At 40.1% G+C, this 27,332-nt stretch overlaps 1 protein-coding gene across 2 annotated transcripts in view; it reads left to right on the top strand.

Annotated features, from left to right (window-relative positions):
* ITGA8 (integrin subunit alpha 8) overlaps positions 1 to 27,332 on the top strand; it is a 196,493-nt gene that overhangs the window by 127,148 nt on the left and 42,013 nt on the right. For both annotated transcript variants that reach the window (XM_018057147.1, XM_018057148.1), the window contains exons 23-25: positions 777 to 857; positions 13,740 to 13,845; positions 16,324 to 16,482. In XM_018057147.1, the coding sequence (XP_017912636.1) occupies positions 777 to 857; positions 13,740 to 13,845; positions 16,324 to 16,482 (346 nt within the window). The remainder of the gene's footprint in view (positions 1 to 776; positions 858 to 13,739; positions 13,846 to 16,323; positions 16,483 to 27,332) is intronic.

The raw sequence follows: 27,332 nt of genomic DNA, 5'->3' as shown, positions 1-27,332 counted from the left end.
AAGGAAGAAATGTTGGCTTCTCTAGAAATCTGTTATGTTTTCGGATAAGGTGTCTCATCTTTGAAAGTTATGACTTTCTAAAGTTATTCAGTTCAGTTCAGTTCTGTCACTCAGTCGTGTCCAACTCTCTGCGTCCCCATGAATCGCAGCATGCCAGGCCTCCCTGTCCATCACCATCTCCCGGAGTTCACTCAAACTCACGTCCATCGAGTCAGTGATGCCATCCAGCCATCTCATCCTCTGTCGTCCCCTTTTCCTTTTGCCCCCAATCCCTCCCAGCATCAGAGTCTTTTCCAATGAGTCAACTCTTTGCATGAGGTGCCCAAAGTACTAGAGTTTCAGCTTTAGCATCATTCCTTCCAAAGAACACCCAGGACTGATCTCCTTTAGAATGGACTGGTTGGATCTCCTTGCAGTCCAAGGGACTCTCAAGAGCCTTCTCCAACACCACACTTCAAAAGCATCAATTCTTCGGTGCTCAGCTTTCTTCACAGTCCAACTCTCACATCCGTACATAACCACTGGAAAAACCATAGCCTTGACTAAACTAAATCTAAAAAATTTAGATAAATCTAAAGTTATTACTTTTGATTATAGAGGATCTTAGTGTTTCCATTTACAAATGGTTATGATTTTGTAGAATGGATATGCCTTTGTTTTCCAAATGATCATATTGGTAAAACATGGTGCTCCTTCGATATATAAAAGGTTTTTTATGATCATGTAGTTAACACATCTGAGAAACTATATTTAAATCATTTGTCACTGTATTTTAGTTCCAACAAGGACAACCCAGACAGCAATTTTGTGAGCCTGCAAATCAACATCACTGCTGTAGCTCAAGTAGAAATAAGAGGGTAAGTAATAAACAAGATATTATAGTAATTATATTTTAATAGCTCTCTGTATATGAGTTATGATAAAATACTAGTAAAAACAATATGGAATTTTCCTAATATATTAGAGATGACAGTTCCCTTTGGTTATAAAGTTTCATTATTTTCAACCCATCATTAGCTTTCCATTGGAAAGTGGAGTCAACCCTGAGATCACTTTACCCCCGTACTCCACAAACTGATAGTTCAGTATTCAAACTATAAAAGCTAGTGATAAGAAGCCAAATAAAATAGGCAATGTGATTGCCTGAAAGTCTCACTTTTCCAGTAGTTATTTTGGCATAGTGAAAATTCAGCATCACCATACCACATCTTGAGTTTAAGAAATGGCTAAGCCTTAGATGTGAGGGTTGATGGGCTCCACACTTTGTGTCTTTTTCCTCCTGCCCCACTCTTTGAAGAAGTTGCCAATAAGCAATCAGCTGAGAAACAGGAAGAAAGTGGTCAAGCAAAAGGCTTGGAATAAATACCATCTGGGAAATCTGTGCCTGGGGGGAAAAGAAATCGGAAATGGACTACATGTAGTTCTTATCTTGTACCAAGTGTGGACTTGATTGATTTTATTCTAATTCTTGTTTTATCAGAACCATCAAGGACTTAGCTACAAATGTCAACTGGTATTTTAGGCTGAACTGTCCCCGGGGCTCCGGAAATCTCAGTTCCCCTTCCTTTTCCATAGGTCCTGAGACCTAGGAGTTCACACTCCTCCATGACGCGAACTGTAGATTTCTGCACTTAAAGGCACTGTCACTGTGCCTTCTTTTCCTGCTGCCCCAGGTGCTCAATGGCAGCAGGGTAGGGGTGGGGGTTCCTGTATGCCATCCCGGCACCACTGAAGTTCTGCCTAGTGGGTTACTGCTGCTGCTGCTAAGTCGCTTCAGTCGTGTCCGACCCTTAGGGAATGATAAAAATGCCTTCATTTGTGAATCCTTTCACATGCTACCCTAGCATGTTAGCATCTCTTAATATGTACTAGTACTCTCACTGTGCAAGTGAGGAAATTTTGGTATAAGGAGTTGAAGGTTACACAGCTAGAAAGTGAGCAGCTGGAGTGTAAATACAGGCAGCTTATGTCCAGCTACGTGTTTCTAAAATAATGGTGATCTACAGCCTACGAGAGAGAAGTTTTTGAACCTTGTCTGCACAAATTTTGTGTGTGCTTCTGTGATTTCTTTTCATGCAAGTGAATGTTTTTGACATTTGCTCACTTTAATGCATGTGCCTCTAGTTCATTCATTTTAATTGCAGAAGAATACAGCATTATAAAGCTATTATAAAGCTATAATTTAACTTATGTATCTAGTCTACTTTGGGGGTTGTATTTTTGCTTTTTTACAAATGTTTTTAATTTTTTTTGTGGAAAAATCACAGAATATAAAACATGCTATTTTAACCATATTTAACTGTACAGCTCAGGGACACTAAGTACATTCACATTGTTGTACAGCTCTCACCATCATCCACCTCCTAAAATTTTCACTTTCCTAAGCTGAAACTCTGTCCCCATTAAACAGTAAATCCCCATTCCTCATCCCCACACCTCATCCCTCCCAATCCTGGCCCCTGGCATCCATCAGTGCACCCTGCAACTCTATGAATTTGATTACTCCAGGTACCTTGTGTAAGTGGAATCAAAAAGTATTTGTCTGCACCTACTGTATGTTGGAATGCATTTTAAGGTTAACTTAAAATATTCCCTACAAACAGCTTGAACCTTTCTTTTTTTCCCCCGTGCTGTATAGTAGGTTTTCATTAGTTATCTACTTTATATGTATCTTCAAGTACACTCATGGCAGAATGTCAGAAAGATATATGTTTAGAGGTGGAATTTCAGCATCAGAGAGTACATACTATTTAACTTTACTGAGAATACCAAATTGTTTTCTAAAGTAGTTCTACCAGATTACAGGCCTGAAAGAAGTGGATTGACATTTCCATTGCTCCTCATTAACTAGCTTTCAGAGTGACCTAGTTTCACATTTTGAGCCAATCTGATGGATAGGAAATAGTATTCAATTGAAGGTTTAATTGGGTATTCCTTGATTTCTAAATGAGATTAAGCAGCTTTTTTATGTTTGCTTGCTTTTTAATGTTTGTTAACTTTTATTCTTCCTATCAGGCAATTTCTGTGACCTATTTCTATTAAGAGACTTGACTTTTTATTAGTTCATAGGTGTTCTTTCATATTCTAGAGTTGAGACACTATTTCTTTACTAGTTACACATACTGCAAATGTCTTTTTACAGTCTATGGGGTTTGCGATATTTTTTAAGTCGAGTTTATTGAAATATACATCATATAAAGTAAAACTCACCCTTTTTTTAGGTATCTAGTTTGAAGAGTTATGGCACCACAAGAGCATTCACTATAAAACAGTTCCAAAACCCCAAATAGTATCTTCATGTACTTTTCTGGCAATCCTTCCCCCACTCCCAGGCTCTGACAACCTTGATCTATTTTCTGTGACTCTGTTTCTAGAAAGTCATATAAATATACTCATATAGAATGCAACCTTTTGAGACTGACTTCTTTCACTTAGCATAATGCATTTGAAAAAATATTCCATGTTCTTACATGTATCAATATTTGGGGTGTTTTGTGTTTTTTTTAAGAAAAACAATGTTGCGCAGTTCTTTCTCTGAGAGGTCTTCCACTCTCTGGACTTCCCTTACATTGCTCATCCATTCACCAGTTGGTGAACATTTGGGTTGTTTCCTGTTTGGGGCTGTTAGTACTAAGTCTGCCATAGGCATTCACATATGGGTCTTGGGACACTTGTTTTCACAAATGGCGGTACTGACTCATATGGCAAGTGTGTGTTTAGCTTTATAGAAACTACTGAACTGTTTTTCAAGGTGGCTGTACCATTTCTATTTTGCATTCCCACCAGCTAAGCACAGAAGTTCTAGCTGGTTTGTATGGTTGCCAGAGTGTGCTTGAGATTGGTTTATTTGTTTTTAGCCAATTTGGTGTGTCAGTGAGAAGTATCTCACTGAGGCTTTAATTAATATTTTCTTATGACTAATAATACTGAGCATCTTTTCACTGGTTATTTGCTATCCATATCTCCCTTGTTTTGTAAAGTGTCTTTTAAAACTTTCACCCATTTACCCATTTATTACTGAGCTTTCTCTCCTACTGTCAAGTTGTAAAAGTTCCTTACACATTATGGATACAAAATCACTTATCAGAGCAGTGTCCTACAAATACTCCCTCCCAGTTCATGGTCTGGCTTGTCACTTTCTAGCAGTGATGTTCAAAGAGCAAACATTTTACATTTTGATGAAATCCAACTTTTAAACATTTTACAGTTTGTGGTCTTTGTGTCCTGTGTAAATCTGTGCTTTATCCAAAGTCACAAGATTTTCTCCTGTGTTTTCTTCTACAAGTTTCATAGTTTTACATTTTGGTCTATGATTCCTTCTAAGCTAATTTTTATATCTGGAGTGAGGTTAGGGCTAAGGTTCAGTTTTGCATGCGAATATCCACTTGTTGTGCCATTTGTTCAAGACTATCCTTTCCCCCATTGAATTACATGGCACCTTTGTTGAACAAAAGGTTCCCTGGTAGCTCAGCTGGTAAAGAATCTGCCTGCATTGCAGGCAGACCCCTTTTTAATTCCTTGGTCAGGAAGATCTGCTGGAGAAGGGCTAGGCTACCCACTACAGTATTCTTGGACTTCCCTGGTGACTCAGACAGTAAAGAATCTGCCTGCAATGTGGAAGATCTGGGTTTGATCCCTGAATTGGGAAGATCCCCTGGAGAATATTCTGGCCTGGAGAATCCCATGGACAGAGGAGCCTGGCAGGCCACAGTCCATAGGATCACAGAGTCAGACATTACTGAGCGACTTTCACTTTCTTTGTTAAACCATCTGTTGTCCACCTGAGAGTCTTTGTACCTCCCGTTCTCTCTCATGGAGCTATGTGTATACATATACAACACATCTTGAAATGCAGTAGTGTATTCTGAGATCTTGGTGAACTCACTAAACAATTTAGAAGCGTTTTGTTTGACGATTTCCTAGGATTTTCTACAGAATTATCATATGACCTGCGAATAAAGACAATTTTATTTCTTCTTTTCTAATCTGTATGTTCAAAAGTTTAACCAGATACAAAATTAGAGAGCAGAGATCACCCTTGCCTCTGACATGAACTGCAGATTTGGGTGGTTCCCATCCACCCACAGGTTCAATAATTCACTTAGAAGGACGCACCATGCTCTGAGAGCTATTATACTCATGGGAACAGTTTATCACAGGGAGAAGATGCAGATTACAATCAGCCAGGGGCCAAAAGTGCATAGTTGAAGTTGGGGGAAGTACCAAACACAGGGCTTATATTATTCTCGTCTGCAGAGGCAGGATGGGTTACTTTCCTAGTTTTGATGTGTAACAGTATGCTGTAACCAGAGAAACTCACTCAGGCCTGTGTTCAGTTGTGGGTGTTTTGGAGGACAGTGCTCCATAAGATAGGCATGATTGACTGACTGACCAGTTACATTTTTTGGTAAATATTTATATTTATTTATTTGTAGCTTCCCTGATGGCTCAGAGGTTAAAGCGTCGGCCCGCAATGCAGGAGACCCGGGTTCAATCCCTGGGTCGAGAAGATCCCCTGGAGAAGGAAATGGCAACCCACTCCAGTATTCTTGCCTGGAGAATTCCATGGACAGAGAAGCCTGGCGGGCTACAGTCCATGGGGTCGCAAAGAGTCGGACACGACTGAGCGACTTCAGTTCACTTCACTTCACTTCATAATTGCTTTGCACTGTTGTGTCAGTTTCTGCTGTGAAGCAGAGTGAATCAGCCATATGTATACATTTATTTCCTCCTTTTGGAATTTCCTTCCCATTTAGGTCATCACAGAACACTGAGTAGATTGAGTTCCCTGTGCTACATAGTAGATTCTCCTTAGTTTTCTATTTATACATAGTAGTGTGGATTATACACGCTATATTAATTGGTTATGCATACTTAATTGATCTCAGTGTCCAGGATGACTGAGATGATGGGATCGAGCCTCCCGTCATGAATTACTCTGTTGGTCTTCCTGATGTGAGCAACTCCAAAAATTATCTTTAGACTCTCCGGTGTGACCTCCCCACCCCCACCCCTGCCCCCCGCCCCCCATGCTCCCGCCAAAGGCAAAGATATTCCTTCTCTCAGGCATAAAATTTTGAGAGCTTATCTCTCAGAAGCTGAGGGCAAAGACCAGACCTCTTTGTGGCAAGGTTAAACCATTTGCTATGTTCTGTTCAGTGCGGTCTTTCAGTCTTGTCTGACTCTTTGCAACCCCACGGACGGCAGCACGCCAGGCTTCCCCTTCCTTCACCATCTCCCAGAGCTTGCTCAAAGTCATGTCCATTGAGTCGGTGATGCCATCCAACCATCTCATCCTCTGTCATCCACTTCTCCTCCTGCCTTCAGTCTTTCCCAGCATCAGGGTCTTTTCCAATTAGTCAGCTCTTCACATCATGTGGCCAAAGTATTGGAGCTTCAGCTCCAGTGTCAGTCGCTTCAATGAATATTCAGAACTGATTTCCTTTAGGATTGACTGGTTTGACCTCCTTGCAGTCTAAGGGACTCTCAAGAGTCTTCTCCAACACCACAGTTCAAAAGCATCAATTCTTCGGCTCTCATCCTTCTTTATGGTCCAACTCTCACATCCATACATGACCACTGGAAAAACCATAGCTTTGACTCTATGGACCTTTGTCAGCAAACTGATGTCTCTTATCTCTGCTTTTTAATACACTGTCTAGGTTTGTCATAGCTTTTCTTCCAAGGAGCAAGCATCTTTTAATTTCCTGGCTGCAGCCACCATCCACAGTGATTTTGGAGCCCGAGAAAATAAAGTCTGTCACTGTTTCCATTGTTTTTCCGTTGTTTCCCCATCTATTTGCCATGAAGTGATAGGACCAGGTGCCGTGAACTTCATTTTTTGAGTGTTGGGTTTTAAGCCAGCCTTTACACTCTCCTCTTCCACCTTCAGGAGGTTCTTTAGTTTGCTGTGTAGTTGCGCCTCTTCTTTCTTCTTCTTCTCTTACTGCCAGTAGAGACTGCCAGTGCAAAACTAGTAGAAGGGGTAAAAGTAAAATGTACGCCTGTGCCTTGTTGAGAGACCCTGATTTGATCTTAAGGAGAAAATATTCAGTCTTTTACCATTAGGTCTGATGTTAGCTGCAGAGTTTTTATAGATGCCTTTATTAGGTTGAGAATGTTCCCTGCTTCCTCGTTGTCTTAACAGTTTCTGACGTGAATGTGTGTTCCATTTTGTCAAATGTGTTTTCTGTGTCTATGAAGAGGAAGTCTGGGGAAGTACCACACACGGGGCTTCTATTATTCTTGTCTGCAGAAGCAGGATAAGTTAAATGATTTCTCCCTTTTTGCCCACTCAAGTGGTGACTTGGGTAATTTTTGTTTCTGAATTTTAAACCAAACCTGCACTCTGAGCAAGAAGCACACTTAAGCATGATGATTCTCTTTTTTATATATTGTGGGATTTAACTTGCTAAAATTTTGATAGTGACGTTTGCATACATGTTCATGGGAAATATTGATCTGTTGTTTTCTTTTCATCCAATTTTTGTTCTGATTTTGGTGTTAGGAGGATGCTAGCTCCTTAAAATGAGATGGAAGTATTCACTCATCTTTTCTTTTTTCTGAAAAACTGTGTGTAGACTTGGCATTATTTCTAACTTAAATATATAGGAAGATTCACCAGTGAAATCATCTGAGACTGGAGTTTGGGGCTTGTTTTTGTTTTTTTTTTCAGGAGAAGATTTGTTTCTGTAGGAAGGTTTTTTAACAATTCCATTTCATCCTTAGATATAAGGCTATTCATATTATCTATTTATACTTTAGTGAATTTTGGTAGTATTTCAAGAAATTTGTCTTTCATTCATCCAAGTTGTTACACATTTTGACATAATTTTCTCTCATTGTCCTTTAAGTGTCTGTAGGACCTCTAATAGTGTCCCTTCATTATTTCTAATATTGGCAATTTGTAACCTCTATTCCCTATATTTTTCTCTTATCAGTCTCACTAGTGTTTGGTGATCTTTTCAAAGAACTAGGTTTTTTTTTTTGTTTGTTTCATTGATTTTTCTTTCTTTCCTTTTTATTCATTTATTTTGCTTTTGTTTTTGTTTTCTGTTCCATTGGTTTCTACTTTTGTAATTATTTTTTTCATTCTGTTCATTTTAAGTTGGATTTTCTCTTCTTTTTCTAGTTCCTCTATGTAAAATTAAACACTTTCTTCAAGTTTTTCTTGCATAAGCATTTAGTGCTATAAATTTTCCTCTAAAACTATTAGCAGCATACCAAAATTTTGATATGTTGAATGTTCATTATAACTCAGCTCAAAATGTTTATCAGTTTTCTTTGTAATTTCTTTTTTAACTCATGAGATGACTCATGGGAAGTGACTTGTTTGATTTAGAGATATTTGGAACTAATCTAGATGTTTCATTTTTGTGTATTTCTAATTTAATTCTGCTGTCCCTCTCTTGATGAGATAAACACTATATAAAAAAATTAGAGACAAAAAGCACAAGCATTATTTTTACCATCTTATTTTTGTATCTTTTTACAGCTAGTATATATGAAATTTTATCTCTTTAAGCTTAGCTTATCTTTGTTTTGCTAACCAAAAATAAATTTAAACTGTTTCTTAATTCCAAAATTCATTTTAGTCCAAGTAAGCTAAGTGCTTCATTTAACTGGATATCCCTGGTGACTCAGATGATAAAGTGTCCGCCTGCAACGTGGAAGACCCAGGTTCAATCCCTGGGTCAGGAAGACCCCCTGGAGAAGGAAATGCAACCCACTCCAGTACACTTGCCTGGAAAATCCTATGGACAGAGGAGTCTGGTAGGCTACTGTCCAAGGAGTCACAAAGAGTTGGACACGACTGAGTGACTTCACTTTTTTATTCTCACATATCCATTTAAAGAGATTAATATTTTTAATTATATTTCTGCCATCATTTATGACACCAGGGTTTCTAATTAAAAAAGGAAGTAAACTTTTTATTTGCTTTAGCAATGATCAAAACAGGTAATTAAAATTTGGTTTCTCATGTGTATGCAGTTATTTCATTGCTAGATTAATATCCAACAATTGACCACAGTTTGTTTTCTAAGATAGTGTTAAAGTTTTCTGAAACCATTTTTCTAAGTAAAGCCCTTTCCTCCAAATAGTTGGCATTAATATTTGTTCCAGTGTTTAATTTTTCAAGGAGCAAACAGCTAATGTGTTGAAAATCTCATGTTCAGTCTTTAGGAAAATCTAATTTTCTTTTTGGCCAATGGTGTTTATTCCAATGTATTTTAATTATCAATTTTTTAAAAAAAATTTACTGTCATTTTTATAATTTGAAGAATAAACTCAAATGGATTTATTTCTTCAAATGGAAAAAAAAAATGTATTGAGAATTGTCCCATTTGTTTCAAAGCCAGATAATGTCAACACTGTCTTTAAGCAGATTTACATGTCATTTGTTGGTACAAAGGATTAATTCAGCATACAACTACAGAGAAGTAAATTGGCTGTAAGACCAACATGCACAGTATTAAGCTCACGAAGAGTAATTCAATCATGTCCTTGATAAACAACAAGGTCCTAGTGTATAGCACAGGAGATTATGTTCAATATCCTGCAATAAGCTATGATAGAAAAATATGAAAAACACATATATTGCAATATATATGTTGCTATTGTTCAGTTGCTAAGTCATGTCTGACTCTTTGTGACCCTATGAACTGTAGCTCACCAGGCCCCTCCATCCTCCAATATCTCCTGAAGCTTGCTCAGATTCATGTCCATTGAGTCGGTGATGCTCTCTAACCATCTCATCCTCTGCCATTCCCTTCTTCTTTTGCCTTCAAACTTTCCCAGCATCAGGGTCTTTTCCAGTGAGTCAGCTCTTCACATCATGTGGCCAAAGTACTGGAGCTTCAGCTTTAGCATCAGTCCTCCCAATGAATATTCAGGGTTGATTTCCTTTAGAAGTAACTGGTTTGATTTTGTAGTCCAAGGAGTTCTCAAGAGTCTTCTTCAGCACCACAATTAAAAAGCACGCATCTTTTAATTTCATGGCTGCAGTCACCATCCACAGTGATTTTGGAGCACAAGAAAATACAATCTGTCCCTTCTTCCAATTTTTCCCGTTCTCTTTGCCACAGTAGTAGATATAGTGGTCATCTGAATTAAATTCACCCATTCCTGTCCATTTTAGTTCACCGATTCATAAGATGTCAGTGTTCAATCTTCTGCTTGACTGGGTCCAATTTACTTTGATTCATGGACCTAATATTCCAGGTTCCTATGCAATATTGTTCTTTACAGCATTGCACTTTACTTTCACCACCAGACACATCTGCAACTGAGAGGCATTTCTGCTTTAGCCCCAGGCTCTTGGTTCTTTCTGGAGCTATTAGTAATTGCCCTCCACTCTTCCCTAGTAGCATACTGGACACCTTCTGATCTAGGGGGCTCATCTTTCAGTGTCATATCTTTTTGTCATTTCATCCCTTCCATGGGGTTCTCCAACAAGAATACTGGAGTGATTTGCCATTCCTTCCACCAGTGAACCACGTTTTGTCAGAGCTCTTCACTATGAGCCATCCATCTTGGGTGGCCCTGCACAGCATGCCTTATAGCTTCTTTGAGTTACACAAGCCCATTTGCCATGACAAGGCTGTGATATCCGTGAAGGGGGCAATATATATACATACACACACATATATATATAACTGAATCACTATCCTGTACACCAGAAACTGACACAATATTGTGAATCAACTATACTTAAATTTTTAAAAATTCTTAAAAGAAAAATTGTATCATTGACATATTAATCAGGATTGAGTGGGGTTATGTTAAGAGAGACTGCAATCATGAGTAACCATGGTCTACATAGGGCTGGTCCATACAATAAAGGATAATCTTTGTTATTTGGGACTAATGGGGGTGGGAAATGGGATTATGAAAATAGGGCTTACTACCAAATCATCAGATCTGAACTCCCTGATAACATACAGACTTTAACTTATCAAAGGTAGAATTCCTTACCTCCTCTTATATCCCCTCCTCATGTCCAGTGTTCCCGCTGAGTACCACAGTCTTATTGCCAGGGGATCTTCGTGGAATAACACTCTCAGAATGTTAGGACCATTCAGGAAGGGTTGTTTGATCACTGTACTGGCTGTACATCCTAGGCTAAGTAATTGCTCATATTCTCTGTTTTTCCTTCCTCACTTGCTACCTTCTTAACAACTTTGAAAACAATAAACAATATTTCATGTATTTAGTTGGGAATCTTTAGGGAGCTATTCTTTGTCCTTGGTTTCCCTAGATTTGAAAGGGTCTTAGAATGTAGATAACTTGATTTTTGTGAGACATAGTTTTTTAATTTTTCCCGTGCCCTGTGATAGATTGTATATTTCTTTATAGATTTCTATTTGATTTTGCTACACAAATGGACCAGGAAGTTTCTTTAAGTTGTATTTACTAAAACCACTGCCACTTAATGGCCCCTGTAGTGTACAGTATATTGGAAATACAGTGAATAGTGCTTAGTGAATCTGAGCTCTCGTCTTCACCTGCAACCAACTCCCTACTTTGCTGGACATCAGTTCTTCTTTCATTGAGGGGATTTGAGCGCATTGTCTTACAGTACCTGTCAAGGTCTATATTTATGACTCTCTGGTCCAAGGAAATTTATGCCAGTCCTATAGGATTGATGAACACAGGAACAAAACTTTTCAGAGAAAATGGGCTCAGCTTCTATTTCCATATTTTTTTCCTTGATGCCAAAATAAATAAAAAGTTTCCCAAGAGCCTCACAATGGATGTAGATCTTTTAGAATCAACTGTTGCTAAACTGAGAGCTGAGTGAAAATGTGGGTGGTGAGGTTGTCAAGATCCCTTGGGAATGGGAGCCCAAGCTCTCTGGGCAGTCCTTTGATGATGAAAGCATCCTGCCATCTTCTCTCCTCTTCTCCTCACTGAGTCTCCTATGCAATCGACACTTGGTTTAATCAAATCCAGTCAGAAAGGGGAGTGTGGCATAATACAATCTGATCTATAAGTATAAAATATTAAGGCATCAGCCCAGGAGGCTGTGCTCTGCACTTTTTATTTAATAGTGGTATGTGAAGGGTGAATGCAAAGGGCTTTACAGTTTAGAAAAATTTTTGTGGGTAGTCAACTTAAAAAATATACTTGTCCCACCAACCCCTAGAAGACAATGCAGGATAATTGACTTTGACCAACAAGCAGTTGACATATTTTCCAATCATTTGAGGTATAGAGCCCAGAGTTTTATCATAATTTTCCAGATAAAGAAATGGAGACAAATAGAAATTAAACTATTTGCCCTGCAGTCAGAATTTAACCCAATATATTTTGCTTTCTGCTTTAGAAATATATTACCCAAAGAAGAGAAAAGATAACGTTTAAAGTTACTAAAGGCTGTGCTAATTACTCCGTATTCTTAGAAGGGCATTTAAGACTTCAATTGCCAAAAGAGATATTTTCTACTGAAGTTAGCTGAAGGTCTAAGAATTCTTTGAAAGATACCGTTTACCTAAAAACTGCTAGAAAGCATTGTTTGGGGGGAATTATCATTTTTAAGATTATAAAACAATAACAGTTTGGTTTACAATCAGCTTATGCTATGGAATAATGCCACGTGCTGTATTTCATCCCTACAGTGCTCACTTTCTAGGTGTAAACTGCAGGGAAAACTACCTGTATATCCGATTAATAGGGCTTCCCAGGTGGCACTTGCAGTAAAGAACCTACCTGCAGACGTAGCAGACGTAAGAGACCCGGGTTCAATCTCTGGGTCAGGAAAAGCCCCTGGAGGAGGGCATGGCAACCCTCTCTAGTATTCTTGCCTGGAGAATCCCATGGACAGAATAGCCTGGCTAATATCCTACTTACACGATTCCACCATTTAACTCTCCTTCTCTCTCTGTCTCATGCTTCAGGAATATATAAAATAACTCTAGAACTTGATCAGGCTTTATGTTGGCTCTGGGCCTGGCCTTATAAGAGGTATGGTTGCATTCATGGAAAGCTAAAGAAATCTAAGAAGGAGAAATATACAAGTGGCCACTTTTCTACTCTGAGGTAGAAACAGTATTTTGTTACAACTGGACATTTCACATAGCGCACAGAATTCTAGATTTTTATCCACAAAAATGTCCCATTTCTTGATATTACTTAAAGCATGGATTATAGATCGTGTATACACACACTTATACTTACACAGGATCTATGGATAGATGTGTATTTATGTATATGTGGTATTATCCATCTCAGTTCAGGAATGTGCTCTGCTCTGCCCCCTAGTGCTTAAGAGAGGAGATGCTATAAAATAAGTCGATCTGAGTTCCAGACCAGTTAATTAAGAGATGTTTCAGACCGTTGAAGGCTTCCCTGGTGGCTCAGACAGTTAAGAATCTGCCAGCAATGCAGGAGACTGGGGTTTGATCCCTGGGTTGGGAAGATCCCCTGGAGAAGGGAATGGCAACCCACTCCAGATATTCTTGCCTGGAGAAGCCCATGGACAGAGGGGCTCGGTGGGCTACAGTCCATGGGGTCACACAGAGTCGGACACGACTGAGTGACTAACACTCTCACTCAGACCCTTACCTACTCCTTTAGTGATTCTGCTAAACAAAAACTTTCAATACTTTTTCTTTGTGGATGATGTCTGTTCAAATAAATTGGCAGTCACTCTTTGCTGCTGCTGTTAATGTACTCCACACGAGTAAGACATTGTTTAAACGTGCCAGCACCAGCGACTGACATCACGTTCCATGTTTCAGAGTGTCCCACCCTCCGCAGATCGTCCTGCCCATTCAGAACTGGGAACCAGAAGAGGAGCCTCACAAGGAGGAGGGAGTTGGACCACTGGTGGAACATATTTATGAGGTAGTCGTTGTCTCTGTTGAAGCTGTGTTCAGGGTTTGTTCTTATGCTCTTTGCTAATAAACTTTTCACAGTGTTTTAAAAGATACCAATCCAAGATCCAGCCTAGATTTGTGCTGTTTTGCTCTCATGTTGCAGTGGGTGGTGGGAGGGTGTTCTACTAAATAACCACTGGCTTTTTACTGGCAAGAGCCATTATACAGTGAGAAGCATTTTATCTTGTTCCTGTTCCTGTTCTTTTTGTTGTTGTTCAGTTGCTCAGTCATGTTCAACTCTTTGTGACCCCATGGACTGCAGCACACCAGGCTTCCCTGTACTTTACTATCTCCCAGAGTTTGCTCAAACTCATATCCATCGAGTCAATGATGCCATCCAATCATCTCCTCCTCTGTCGCCCCCTTCTCCTCCTGCCCTGAGTCTTTCTAGTATTCCAGTCTTTTCCCATGAGTCAGCTCTTAGCATCAGGTGGCCCAGGTTCTTTATTTCCTCTCTTTTGCTGTTTGGACAGCCTAAGTCTAGAAATGACACACTCCCTAGACTTTAGTTCATTTCTTCCTATACCTTTACCTATTTTTAAAACCCATCCTCCTTTTAAATTAAAAGTCACCAACCAGAAGGTACTAGACAAAGTCATATGGACTATCTGCTATTTTATAGTCCCCAAATGGCTGTATAGCATGGGTGGAGGTTTGACAGATAAGAATAATTTTACTGTTCATTTGACTAACCTCAATCAGATATGTATGTTATTCTGAGATTTGAAATAGTCCATTTATTTTTCAGAAGCAAACCAGCAGCTTGTGATAAAGACCTATTGATCTGTTTCCACTTCAAGTGTTAAAGTGTTCATAGAGAGGAGCTTTGTTGACACATTATCCAAAACATTAATTTTTTGTTTTTTTTACAGTTAGAAACCAAGATATAGTAAATGGTTAGTTTAGTAGTTCTTTTTTTTCTTAATAAAGTGTTGGGCTGGCCAAAACGTTCATGTGAAAAACCCAAATGAACATTTTGGCCAACCCAGTTCATGCTGCCAGTGGAGAAGTTATTCCTGTTCATCTTCACGGGGCCAGCAAAACAATGTTCCGAGCCATTTTCTATTTGAGGTTCCTTCTTGGTTAATGCCGCCAATCTCTTTCTTGTGTCATGCATGCCGCTGACCTAATAATTCTGGCTATATCGTTCATCTTAAGCTACAAAGGACTTGAGTAGCATTCTCTAAGAATAATAGTTAAAGCCAATTCAGAGCTGATGAGATGTTTACATAGATGAGAAAGAAGCATCAACTTCTGCGTAGTGTCAACATGAAAGCCTCCCATCTGCCCAGCCTGTGGTCCAGAATCAGACACCCTGTCCAAAGCTGGATCAAGGCTTTGGCTTAAGCTCTCCTGATAACAAAAGGATAATGCAGTCCCAAGGCCATTCTGATCAAGAACCTCACTGGGAAAAAAATTCTGTCAAGTAATTTATTAAGCCTTGTGTGCACTGGTCTCTCCTTAGAATGGTGAAACTTTAAAGTTTGAAAACATTCAAACGCAATCATTCTCAGGACAACCCTGCTTCTAATCTGAGCAACAATGGATCATAAAATTTAAGGGTAATACCCAGTAGTGCCAAAAGCAATCACTGAACATTGCTTACAGGCTAGTTTCATGTCTCAAAATATACTTTTATCAATGGATGGCATGTTGCTTTGATAATGTGAATGAAATGAGCCACCTAATAAGCAAAACCAATTATAAATTATTTTATGGATCATTATAATTGTCAGAACTGTGAAAAAAAAAGGGCAAAAGGTCCCAGCTAACTTTGAAGTGAATTTTCAAAACCACAGTAAATTTAAATCCACTTAGTGGTGTTCCCAGGCTGTTTTGTGTCCCGCAAGTACAGGATTCTTGTGTTCAAAGACTTCATCTCTTTATGCAATGTGGCCTTTCTTTCCTTGAGATTCACTGATTAAAACAGAAGGAGCTCAGCTTTGAAATGCGTACTTGAAGTGAACTGTGGTGAGCCTGGGCCATCTCTGGTATTTGATGGATAGCCATTTTTCCAGGGGGTAAGGGAAAGTGCATCGCATATGGTTACAATCGACAAGTCAGTAGTCAGGAAAGAGGCCAATTTCAATGTAAGGAAAGAATAACCAAGTTTAGAAAGCAGATAATTAAAGTGAAGTTTCTCTTGCTGTGATTAGATTAACATAAACGTAAGGGAAATGGCACAGTTATCAGACATGGTGAAGGTGGCCTTTGCAAAGGAATTCTGCACTGAGAGCTCCACAGACTGAATTGTCTTCTCTAAGCATCAGCCCATCTTGCTTCCAGGATTCCTCTTGCTTAAGAGACTCTTCCTATTGTCACAGTCCTAGTGCAGATGACTTAAAGCCAAATCCATGCTTTTTTAGAATGGGTTCTGAGTTTATGGAGTTTGATTTCAACTTGCCTCCTTGTGCTGACCGTTCCGTGCCATGTTCCCTGCTTGTAGCTGCACAATATTGGACCAAGCACCATCAGCGACACCCTACTGGAGGTGGGCTGGCCCTTCTCTGCCCGGGACGAATTTCTCCTCTACATTTTTCATATTCAAACTCTGGGACCTCTGCGATGTCAAACAAATCCTGGTATCAACCCACAAGATATAAAGGTAAGGAGTCTGCTCTAATCAGCAACTTCGTTTATTTTTCATAGTAAGGAGAAAATAACAGTGGGTAATTAAAAAAAAAAAACTGAAATAATTCAGTGACTTCAGTGAAAATTGATCAGATCTTTGTTTTTAGTTTTACAGTTAAAATGCCAGACCTGGGACTTCCCTGGTGGTCCAGTGGTTAAGACTCCATGCTTCCAATACAGGGGATGTGGGTTCAATCGCTAGTTGGGGAACTAAGATCCCACAAGCTATGTGGCCAAGAAAATATTAAAAATAAAATAAGAAAAGCCAGACCTAACTTAAAATATCACCCCTAGAAAACATCAGTTTCTCCTGGTTTTATAGCTCATGGCAACCTGTCATTCATTTAGCCTCTTTCAGTGCATTAACTTTTACATATGGTTTGACTAGCAGTACAACCCAACCCAAATCAGAAATCGACTCCTTGTCATGTTTTGGAGAATGTGTCTAAAATGCTGTTTTAACGTCTTTTTTGGTATATTGCCAAAAGGCATAAGAATCTTGGCCAAAGCGGGGTTTTCCAGATGTTTCCAATAGCAAGTGGTAAAATGTGATTATTTGCCAAAGGCCATCTCAATGCCCTTGAGAACCCCCAGCCTGGAGTTTTCAGGACTCCAGCTTTCAGAGGTGCCTAGGGCAGGGCTTCCCAAACTGTGAGCATATTGGAATCACCTGGAGGTCTCTATAAATAAAACACGGGGTCTGTCTGGGGTGGGGTCTGAGAGTCTGCCTCCCTGCAGACCCCCACTCAATCACCTTGTGAGTCACTCTTTAATCAGAAACTCAAGGTTCCACAGAGCTGATTCTGTCCAGATTAAGACCGAAATCTGGCTTTGGGGTCCTTCTGGAAAGGAAAGAAATTAATGAGTGTAAGCCCTTGAAAATGTCACATTTGAATGAAAGAAAAAAAATTCTTGTTAATGTGATGTTGTTCTCAAAAGAAGACTCCATTGAAGAGTCAACACTCTCAGTGCTGGCAGGGACAGAGTATCTCCATAATCAAGCAGGCAGAGGCAGACTTGGGGAAATACTAATTCAGCCATCCTGGGTGCAGGACCGCCTCTGTTCTCAGCCAGTGGCACTGGGGCACTGACGCTATGAAAGGATTTTTTCTTTAAGCCAACATGCCTTCTATTCAGAAAGAGAAAGACTAAAAGGAGGTCCAGTATTCATGGATTTATGGGGCATCAAGACTTCTTCCTTCTCTTTGGGGAAATAATAAGGCCACTTGTCTTCCACAAAATGATTTAAAATACATCCTCCTTGGCATCCTTCACCCCTGCCCCACTTCCTCTCTCTTCACTCTTCACTGAGATAATTTAACATCTTCAAGGACAGTAGCTTATTATAAAATAGTATCTTCAAATGTTAATGGATAACACCCAAGTAATTAAGATGCTCACATCTCCTGTTCTGGAAAAGGAAATGGCAACCCGCTCCAGTGTTCTTGTCTGGAGAATCCCAGGGACGGGGGAGCCTGGTGGGCTGCCATCTATGGGGTCACACAGAGTCGGACATGATTGAAGCGACTTAGCAGCAGCAGCATCTCCTTTTCTCAGCTACCTTAGACCCCATTTTAGTCCTTAGCTTCTTGGAGCAAGTGGTTATGCAGATGTTTTCTAACTCCCTTTGAGTGTCCTGCTTTGTTTGTGTCTGATACTATTTATATACGTTTGTATATATTATGTAACTTGTTTAATACCCCACAAGAAACTGGCCCAGGCATGCCCATGAGTGTCCAGGAGTCTCTGGCAGAGGCGTGGGTCAGCAAGGGCATGCTTCAGGGTCTAAGGCACTGACTGCAGCAGTGCCTGGGTGCGAGGGTGGGAGTGTGAAATCATTCAGTCATGTCTGACTCTTTGCGACCCCATGGACTGTAGCCCAACAGGCTCCTCCACCCATGGGATTCTCCAGGCAAGAATACTGGAGTGGGTTGCCATTTCCAGGAGGTTGCCATTATCTTCATTATCTCCACCATGGTTTGGCCTCAGGTCAAGCAACAGGGAAGAAACAAAGCCTTGCTGATCAACAGAAAATTGGATTAAAGATTTACTGAACATGGCCCTGCCCATCAGAACAAGACCCAGTTTCCCCCTCAGTCAGTCTCTCCTATCAGGAAGCGTCCATAAACCTCTGATCCTTATCCATCAGAGGGCAGACAGAATAAAAACTGCAATCACAGAAAACTTATCAAACTGATCACATGGACCACAGCATTGCCTAGCTCAGTGAAACTATGAGCCATGCCGTGTAGGGCCACCCAAGATGGATGGGTCATGGTGGAGAATTCTGACAAAATGTGGTCCACTGGAGAAAGGAATGGCAAACAGCTTCAGTATTCTTATCTTGAGAACCCCATGAACAGTATGAAAAGGCAAAAAGGTATGACACTGAAAGATGAACTCTCCAGGTCGGTAGTTGCCCAACATGCTACTGGAGATCAGTGGAGAAATAACTCCAGAAAGAATGAAGAGATGGAGCCAAAGCAAAAACAATACCAGTTGTGGATTAGATGGGTGATGGAAGTAAAGTCTGATGCTGTAAAGAGCAATAGGAACCTGAAATGTTAGGTCCAGGCAAATTGGAAGTGGTCACATAGGAGATGGCAAGAGTGAACATTTTAGGAATCAGTGAACTAAAATGGACTGGAATGGGTGAATTTAACTCAGATGACCATTATATCTACTACTGTGGCAAGAATCCCTTAGAAGAAATGGAGTAGCCATCATAGTCAACAAAAGAGTACAAAATGCAGTACTTGGATGCAGTCTCAAAAATGACAGAATAATGTCAGTTCGTTTCCAAGAAAAACCATTCAGATTCAGAGTAATCCAAGTCTATTACCCAACCAGTAATGCTGAAGAAGTTGAAGTTGAATGGTTCTATGAAGACCTACAAGACCTTCTAGAACTAACACCCAAAAAAGATGTCCTCTTCATTATAAGGGACTGGAATGCAAAAGTAGGAAGTCAAGAGCTACCTGGAATAACAGACAAATTTGACCTTGGAGTACAAAACAAAGCAGGTAAAAGGCTAACAGAGTTTTGCCAGGAGAACTCACTGGTCATAGCAAACACCTTTTTCCAACAACACAATAGAAGACTCTACACATGGACATCACCAGATGGTCAATACTGAAATCAGACTGATTATATTCTTTGCAGCCAAAGATGGAGAAGCTCTATACAGTCAGCAAAAACAAGACCAGGAGCTGACTGTGGCTCAGATCATGAACTCCGATTGCCAAATTCAGACTTAAGTTGAAAAAAGTAGGGAAAACCACTAGACCATTCAGTTATGCCGTAAATCAAATCCCTTACAATTATACAGTGGAAGTGAGAAATAGATTCAAGGGGTTAGATCTGATAGACAGAGTGCCTGAAGAACTTTGGATGGAGGTTTGTGACACTACAGGAGACAGTGGTCAAAACCATCCCCAAGGGAAGAAATGCAAAAAAGGCAAAGTGGCTGTCTGAGGAGGCCTTACAAACAGCTGAGAAAGAAGAGAAGCTAAAGGCAAGGAGAAAAGGAGAGATATACCCATTTGAATGCAGAATTCCAAAGAATAGCAAGGAGAGATAAGAAAGCCTTCCTCAGTGATAATGCAAAGAAAAGGAAAACAATAGAATGGGAAAGACTAGAGATCTCTTCAAGAAAATTAGAGATACCTAAGGAACTGAGGGAGTGAAGTCGTTCAGTTGTGTCCAACTCTTTGCAACCCCATGGACTGTAGCCTACCACGCTCCTCCATCCATGGGATTTTCGAGGCAAGAGTACTGGAGTGGATTGCCATTTCCTTGAAGAGGAACTAAAAAGCCTCTTGATGAAAGTGAAAGAGGAGAGTGAAAAAGTTGGCTTAAAGCTCAACATTCAGAAAACGAAGATCATGGCATCTGGTCCCATCACTTCATGGGAAATAGATGGGGAAACTGTGGAAACAGTGTCAGACTTTATTTTTCTGGGCTCCAAAATCACTGCAAATGGTGACTGCAGCCATGAAATGAAAAGACACTTACTCCTTGGAAGGAAAGTTATGACCAACCTAGATAGCATATTCAAAAGCAGAGACATTACTTTGTCAACGAAGGTCCATCTAGTCAAGGCTATAGTTTTTCAGCGGTCATGTATGGATGTGAGAGTTGGACAGTGAAGAAAGCTGAGCGCCGAAGAATTGATGCTTTTGAAGTGTGGTGTTGGAGAAGACTCTTGAGAGTCCCTTGGACTGCAAGGAGATCCAACCAGTCTATTCTAAAGGAGATCAGTCCTGGGTGTTCTTTGGAAGGACTGATGCAGAAGCTGAAACTCCAGTACTTTGGCCACCTCATGCGAACAGTTGACTCATTGGAAAAGACTTTGATGCTGGGAGGGATTGGGGGCAGGAGAAGAAGGGGACGACAGAGGATGAGATGGCTGGATGGCATCACCAACTCGATGGATGTGAGTCTGAGTGAACTCTGGTAGTTGGTGATGGACAGGGAGGCCTGGCGTGCTGCGATTCATGGGGTCTCAAAGAGTCGGACACTACTGAGCAACTGAACTGAACTGAACTGAACAAAAGCAGAAGATATTAAGAAGAGGTGGCAAGAATACACAGAAGAACTATACAAAAAAGATCATCATGACCCAGATAACCACGATGGTGTGATCACTCACCAAGAGCCAGACATCCTGGAATGCAAAGTCAAGTGGGCCTTAGGAAACGTCACTACAAACAAAGTTAGTGAAGGTGATGAAATTCCAGTGAAGCTATTTCAAATCCTAAAAGATGATGCTGTGAAAGTGCTGCATTCAGTATGCAAACAAATCTGGAAAACTCAGGAGTGGTTACAGGACTGGAAAAGGTCAGTTTTCATTCCAGTCCCAAAGAAAGCAATGCCAAAGAATGTTCAAATTACTGCACAATTGCACTCATCTCACACGCTAGCAAAGTAATTCTGCAAGCCAGGCTTCAACAGTATGTGAACTGTGAAATTCCAGATGTTCAAGCTGAATTTAGAAAAGGCAGAGGAACCAGAGATCAAACTGCCAGCATCCACTGGATCATTGAAAAAACAAGAGAGTTCCAGAAAAACACCTACTTCTGCTTTATTGACTATGCCAAAGCCTTTGACTGTGTGGATCACAGCAACTGTGGAAAATTCTGAAAGAGATGGCAATACCAGACTACCTGACTTGCCTCTTGAGAAATCTGTATGCAGGTCAGGAAGCAACAGTTAGAACCGGACATGGAAAACAGACTGATTCCAAATCGGGAAAGGAGTACATCAAGGCTGTATATTGTCACCCTGCTTATTTAACTTATATGCAGAGTATATCATGAGAAATGCCAGGCTGGATGAAGCACAAGCTGGAATCAAGATGCTGGGAGAAATATCAATAACCTCAGATACACAGATGACACCACCCTTATGGCAGAAAGCCAAGAAGAACTAAAGAGCCGCTTGATGAAAGTGAAAGGGGAGTGAAAAAATTGGCTTAACACTCAACATTCAGAAAACTAAGATCATGGCATCTGGTCCCATCACTTCATGGCAAATAGATGGGGAAAATGGAAACAGTGAGAGACTTTATTTTGGGGGGCTCCAAAATCACTACAGATGGTGACTGCAGCCATGAAATAAAAAGACGCTTGCTCCTTGGAAGAAAAGCTATGATCAAATAGACAGCAATATTAAAAAGCAGAGACATTGCTTTATCAACAAAGTCCATCTAATCAAAGCTATGGTTTTTCCAGTAGTCATTTATGGATGTGAGAGTTGGGCTATAAACAAAGCTGAGTGCAGAAGAATTGATGCCTTTCAACTGTGGTGCTGGAGAAGACTCTTGAGAGTCCCTTGGACTGCAAGGAGATCCAACCAGTCCATTCTGAAGGAGATCAGTCCTGGGTGTTCATTGGAAGGACTGATGCTGAAGCTGAAACTCCAGTACTTTGGCCACCTGATGCGAAGAACCGACTCATAGGAAAAGACCCTGATGGTGGGAAAGATTGAAGGCGGAAGGAGAAGGGGATGACAGAAGATGAGATGGTTGGATGGCATCACCAATGCAATGGATATGAGTTTGAGCAGGCTCTGGGAGTTGGTGATGGACAGGGAAGCCTGGAGTGCTACAGTCCATGGGGTCGCAAAGAGTCGGACATGACTGAACAACTGAACTGAATTGTGTTGGTTGTGAGTTATTTTTTCTTTGTTGCAATTTAATGATCATTTACACTGGCTGGAACTTTACCAATAGTAACTAGCCTTAAACTTTGACAGGTTGGTGCAAGCTGGGTGGGAGTATATCCCCATTACCTCCATTCCCTGCTACCAAGTTATTCCTTAAAGTATAGATTTTGATTAAAAATCTTTCCAAGGCTAGTGCAAAATGCAGCTTAGTTATGCTCATTTTATAAAACTTTTTCTATAGAAACATAATACAAGATTTATTTAGAGATACTTTTCTGGTGGTCCAGTGGCTGAGACTGTTCTCCCAAAGCAGGGGGCCCAGGTTCGATCCCTGACCAAGAAACTAGATCCTGTGTGTGCAACTAAAACTTCTAATGCCACAATTAAAGATCCCATGTGCAGTAACTAAGATCTAGCTCAGCCAAATAAATAAATATATATATATATTTATAAAAACCATATCATTAAAAAATAAGATTTGATTACAATAGAAAGTAAGACCATGATAAAATAACTAATTATAACAAGTCACGAGTTTTTGAAATTCTGAATTCATGGAAAACTTGAAATAGTATTACTTTCAGATCTCAAAGTACTTTTACCTATATTTAACAAGCATGACCCAAAGAGTCTAAATGACCTTTTATCAATAAATAGATTTTAAAACTTGATAATGACCATATTTTTTACATGAATAGCTATAAACAATTGAGAGTATTTGAAAATTACTTTCCTTTTAAGATAGTAAATAATTTCTTGGTGAAGTTACTATTAATTTACTTAGAAATTTCTTTCTGAGTAATGCAAAGCTAAACAGTCTACTTGCTGACTTAAATGTAAATTGGAAATTAGTAAATTATTTATTATATTTGTTACCATCAAAAGAATAGGCTGGGCAAATTTTTAAGTCTAATATCAATTTCAGATTCTTGCAACAAAGCTAATTTGAAGGGTATTTTTAATTGGAGTACTGATAGTTTTATCTTAAACTAGCTAGTTTTTTTTAACTTAGCTCTTTAACTGAGAAGTAGAGAGATGGTAGATCTGTAATAATGAAAAGGGAGGCAGAAATATATTTGTATAGGCAAAATTAAATCATAGCATTATATCATGTGGCTTCCCAGGTGGCTCAGTGGTAAAGCATCTGCCTGCAATACAGGAGACGCAGGTTGGATCCCTGGGTCTGGAAGATCCTCTGGAGGAGGAAATGGCAATGCACTCCAGTAGTCTTGCCTGGGAAATCCCATGGACAGAGGAGCCCGATGGGCTAGTCCATAGCGTTGAAAAGAGTAGGATATAACTGAGCAACTGAGCACACACGTGCACATTAAATCTTCCCTGCTGAGTGGACTAAGGTGAATTTCCTTACTATATGGTTCTACGATTCCTTTATAAGTAGAGCCATAGGAAGTGAGTGCCTCTTGAAACCTCTGCATCCGCAAGTCTTTTCTGAGAATGCTCCAGTCTCCACTGGATGAGCCACCAAAATGTCCCAACCGTGGACCTGTCAGAGGAAGAACTGTCTACTTTTTGAAGTTTCCTCCAGAGGATTTCCAAAGTTCCCCATCATTTTCCTCTCCAGACAGTCAATTGATTTCCCTTCAGAAAAATCTCTTTCTCTTGTGTTCACATACAATTTTTTAGTCAGCTTCTCCTCCTGTATAATATATAAATATCTCATTTTTATTCATTTCCCTCCTTCACTGACTCCAACTCTCACATGTTCTAAGGAAATTGGCTTATGAATTAGAAACCATCAGATTTCCTTTGAGACATTTTTTAGGCCACTCACTTTAAGGAATCAGTGCCACCAACTCTAAAATTTTTGAAATTCCCCAGATGTCTTCTGCAGAATCTCCATAAGGCTTACTCTCATTAAATCTATCAGTATTTAATGTAATTAACACAATCATTTTTTTTTCTATTTAAAAAAAATTACTCCTGGAGTAACCTCCCCAGCTTTATTTTTTATTGCAAATACTTAGTTGTATGCATCAAAGCCATATTGTGGATGAACTAGGTTTTCCTGTGGGCTGGCCCGATTTCCAAAAAAAAAGGTATTTGAAGTGCCAAACTCCTAGCCGAAAACCTTCTGAAATACAACCTGTCTATAAATTGAATATGCATTCCAAACGCCACTGTGCTCACATAAACCTCTAAGTCTGAAGAGGCCTGACGGGATTCAGTTCTAACAGAAAGTATTACTGTCTGGTTATCCCATCAGTGACCTGAATGTCCACAAGGTTTGATGAACAAGACACTGACCATGTTGAAAAGCCACCACACTATTCATGTTCTCCTAAGACCTGTGACTGTCTCAGGAGACACTGGGCACAACACCTCATTTGTTGCCCAAATACAGACCATCAACAACTAAGTTAGGGCTGGGGGAGATGGAGGATACAAGCAGAAGTCAGTGAAGTTTTTATAAAGTATCAGTACTTGCTTTATATTAGGCTTCGTGGGGATTCACTCAGTCTTCTCTGTGACCCTGTTCAAACATGTGAGTACAGGGGTGGATGGATGCCCCGGGGAGATGATGCAGTTCAGGAAAAGCTTGAGCGAGGTGCACAACCCCTGGTGGTGCACAGCTCAAGCAAGCGTGAAGTGTGGCACTTGGGGGGGGGGGTCACTGTCACCCCTGCTCTTACTCCTGCCCCCCAATGAAAAGGTTGCAGTCTTTGGTTTTCTGTTCCTCCCATGATGGCGCCACTTTATTTATCGGTCTTCTCTAATCCCAGGGGCAGAAGCATCCATAAAGGTTCTGCCTCCAGGCTTCATGGTCCAGGGCAGGGACACAGGATTTGAATGTGGTGATTTCCCCATATTCTGCCATTTAAAGCATTTTGAAACAGTCTGCAACACTCAGACCAATCCATTAAATCTAATTTGTTCCAGATCCTTCTTGGAATAGAATTTTGGAGTTGGATAAAGTATTTTTAAAATATTCTAAAGGCAGTAAAGTAATGATTTCAAACTACCAAATTTCTTATTTTGGTGGACTCTCTCCTGGGGTCAGTAAGGTCCTTCAGATAGGCTACAATCTCTCAATACAATGAAGCTAAGTAAGCAAACATGATTAAGGAACCGAAGTTGCACAAAGAGACAAGGCCTATTTATTATTTTTTAATTGGCAAGATTTCATCAGTAACAGCCAAGTATGAGATGCTGGGAGACAGGGCTACAGATTGTAAGAGTGTAGCCCGAGGAGGGAGACAGACAAGGTGGTCAGATCCAACCTGTGTTAAGATCTATTGAATCTTCTGGGGCTAAGTTCAAGAGAGGGAAATCCTGAGGTGAAAGTAATCTGACAGGGACTAGGCTAGGATAACCGACAGCAAGAGAAAAAGCCAAGGTGTAAAGAACTGTCCTCGGAGCTCTGGAAACCAGAAAGTTACAACTGAGAACTGATCTCTCGAACAAGACTGTTCCCACAGGAAGTCCAAATTACAACCAGATAGCGCAGACATGGAAAGCAGAAACAGAGAAACTGTTCGTCAGGGAGTATAGCCCGGCAAATTGTTCTTTTTTAAATCAGCGGGCCACAGACAGTGGCTTGGCAAACTTGCATCGGTTTGTCTTATCCTTAGGAGAATTTTCTTCCTCATCACTGCCTCCGTTTACAGTACTTACTGCAGCTTGTTGATCAGAATGCAGGATACTTGTTACTTCCCAGGTCAGCAGCTCTCAGACCAAATTCTCTCTCCCTTTCTCCTCCCTCCTCCTTTTTTTCTTTCTTTCCTCCTCCCTCCCTCCTTTCTTTCTTTCTCTCTCTTTCTCTCACTCTCCTGTTCCCTCTGATACAGGAATTCATCCACCTCTTACCTAAAACACTACCTGAGTAGTCTTACTTACAACATTACCATTTTTCAGCCACCAAAGACAATATACTTTCTGGGGTCTGTTTCTCTTTGCCTTATTGTCTCTTTAAGATGGTTTCCAAATTCTCATCTATATTTCAAATTTTTTAAAATACATGTCCAGCAGCTAAGATTCAAAATCACCAAGAGAGTAAATTGCTTCTTTCAGCTCTGCTTTGCTGTACTGTTCAGGAGGTTAAAAGACAATTGTGGCTTTTATTCTCTCCCAGCAAATCCTGAACATTTACGTCTTAAAGAAAATGACATGGTGGACTGACCCCCTGGACTAATCTCTGTGTCGATTTAATTACAGACACAGAGTCACATGAGGAAAAGGCAACTGCCTTTTATGGATGAGAAATACCTGAAATCCAAAGACAAATGACAAACAGGCTGAAAAAATACTATGTGCTGTGTTTATTTGGATTCATGGAGCTTTTATCTAATGTCATCCAACTCTTTTCTTCCAGAGATGCATTTCCAACTATATTGCATGTTCCAGCCACACAGTATCCCTTTAATCCATAAATTTAAACCTATACCAGAGTGAAGAGTTTGTGATGATTTATGAAAATAGAAAACTCCTGTTGGGGTCAGAATCTGACTAACAGCTGGGGAGAGAACCCTATTTACTAACAATTGTTTCCTTATTACAGAAAGAAGTGATTTTCATGTTTGTTCTGAAGAAATATGTTAGTGTTTACCACTAGCTTCCCATAGCACATAACAAACATTACCCTGAACTTGAAAGTCTGCATAACCTGGGTGCTAAGAGGCCAGCCTCCCTCAGCCCAAAGGA

The sequence above is a fragment of the Capra hircus genome, chromosome 13 (genome assembly GCF_001704415.2).
Source record: "Capra hircus breed San Clemente chromosome 13, ASM170441v1, whole genome shotgun sequence".
NCBI lineage: Eukaryota > Metazoa > Chordata > Mammalia > Artiodactyla > Bovidae > Capra > Capra hircus.
Note: the sequence above shows the minus strand (reverse complement) of the source record. Positions and strands in the feature narration are given on the sequence as shown.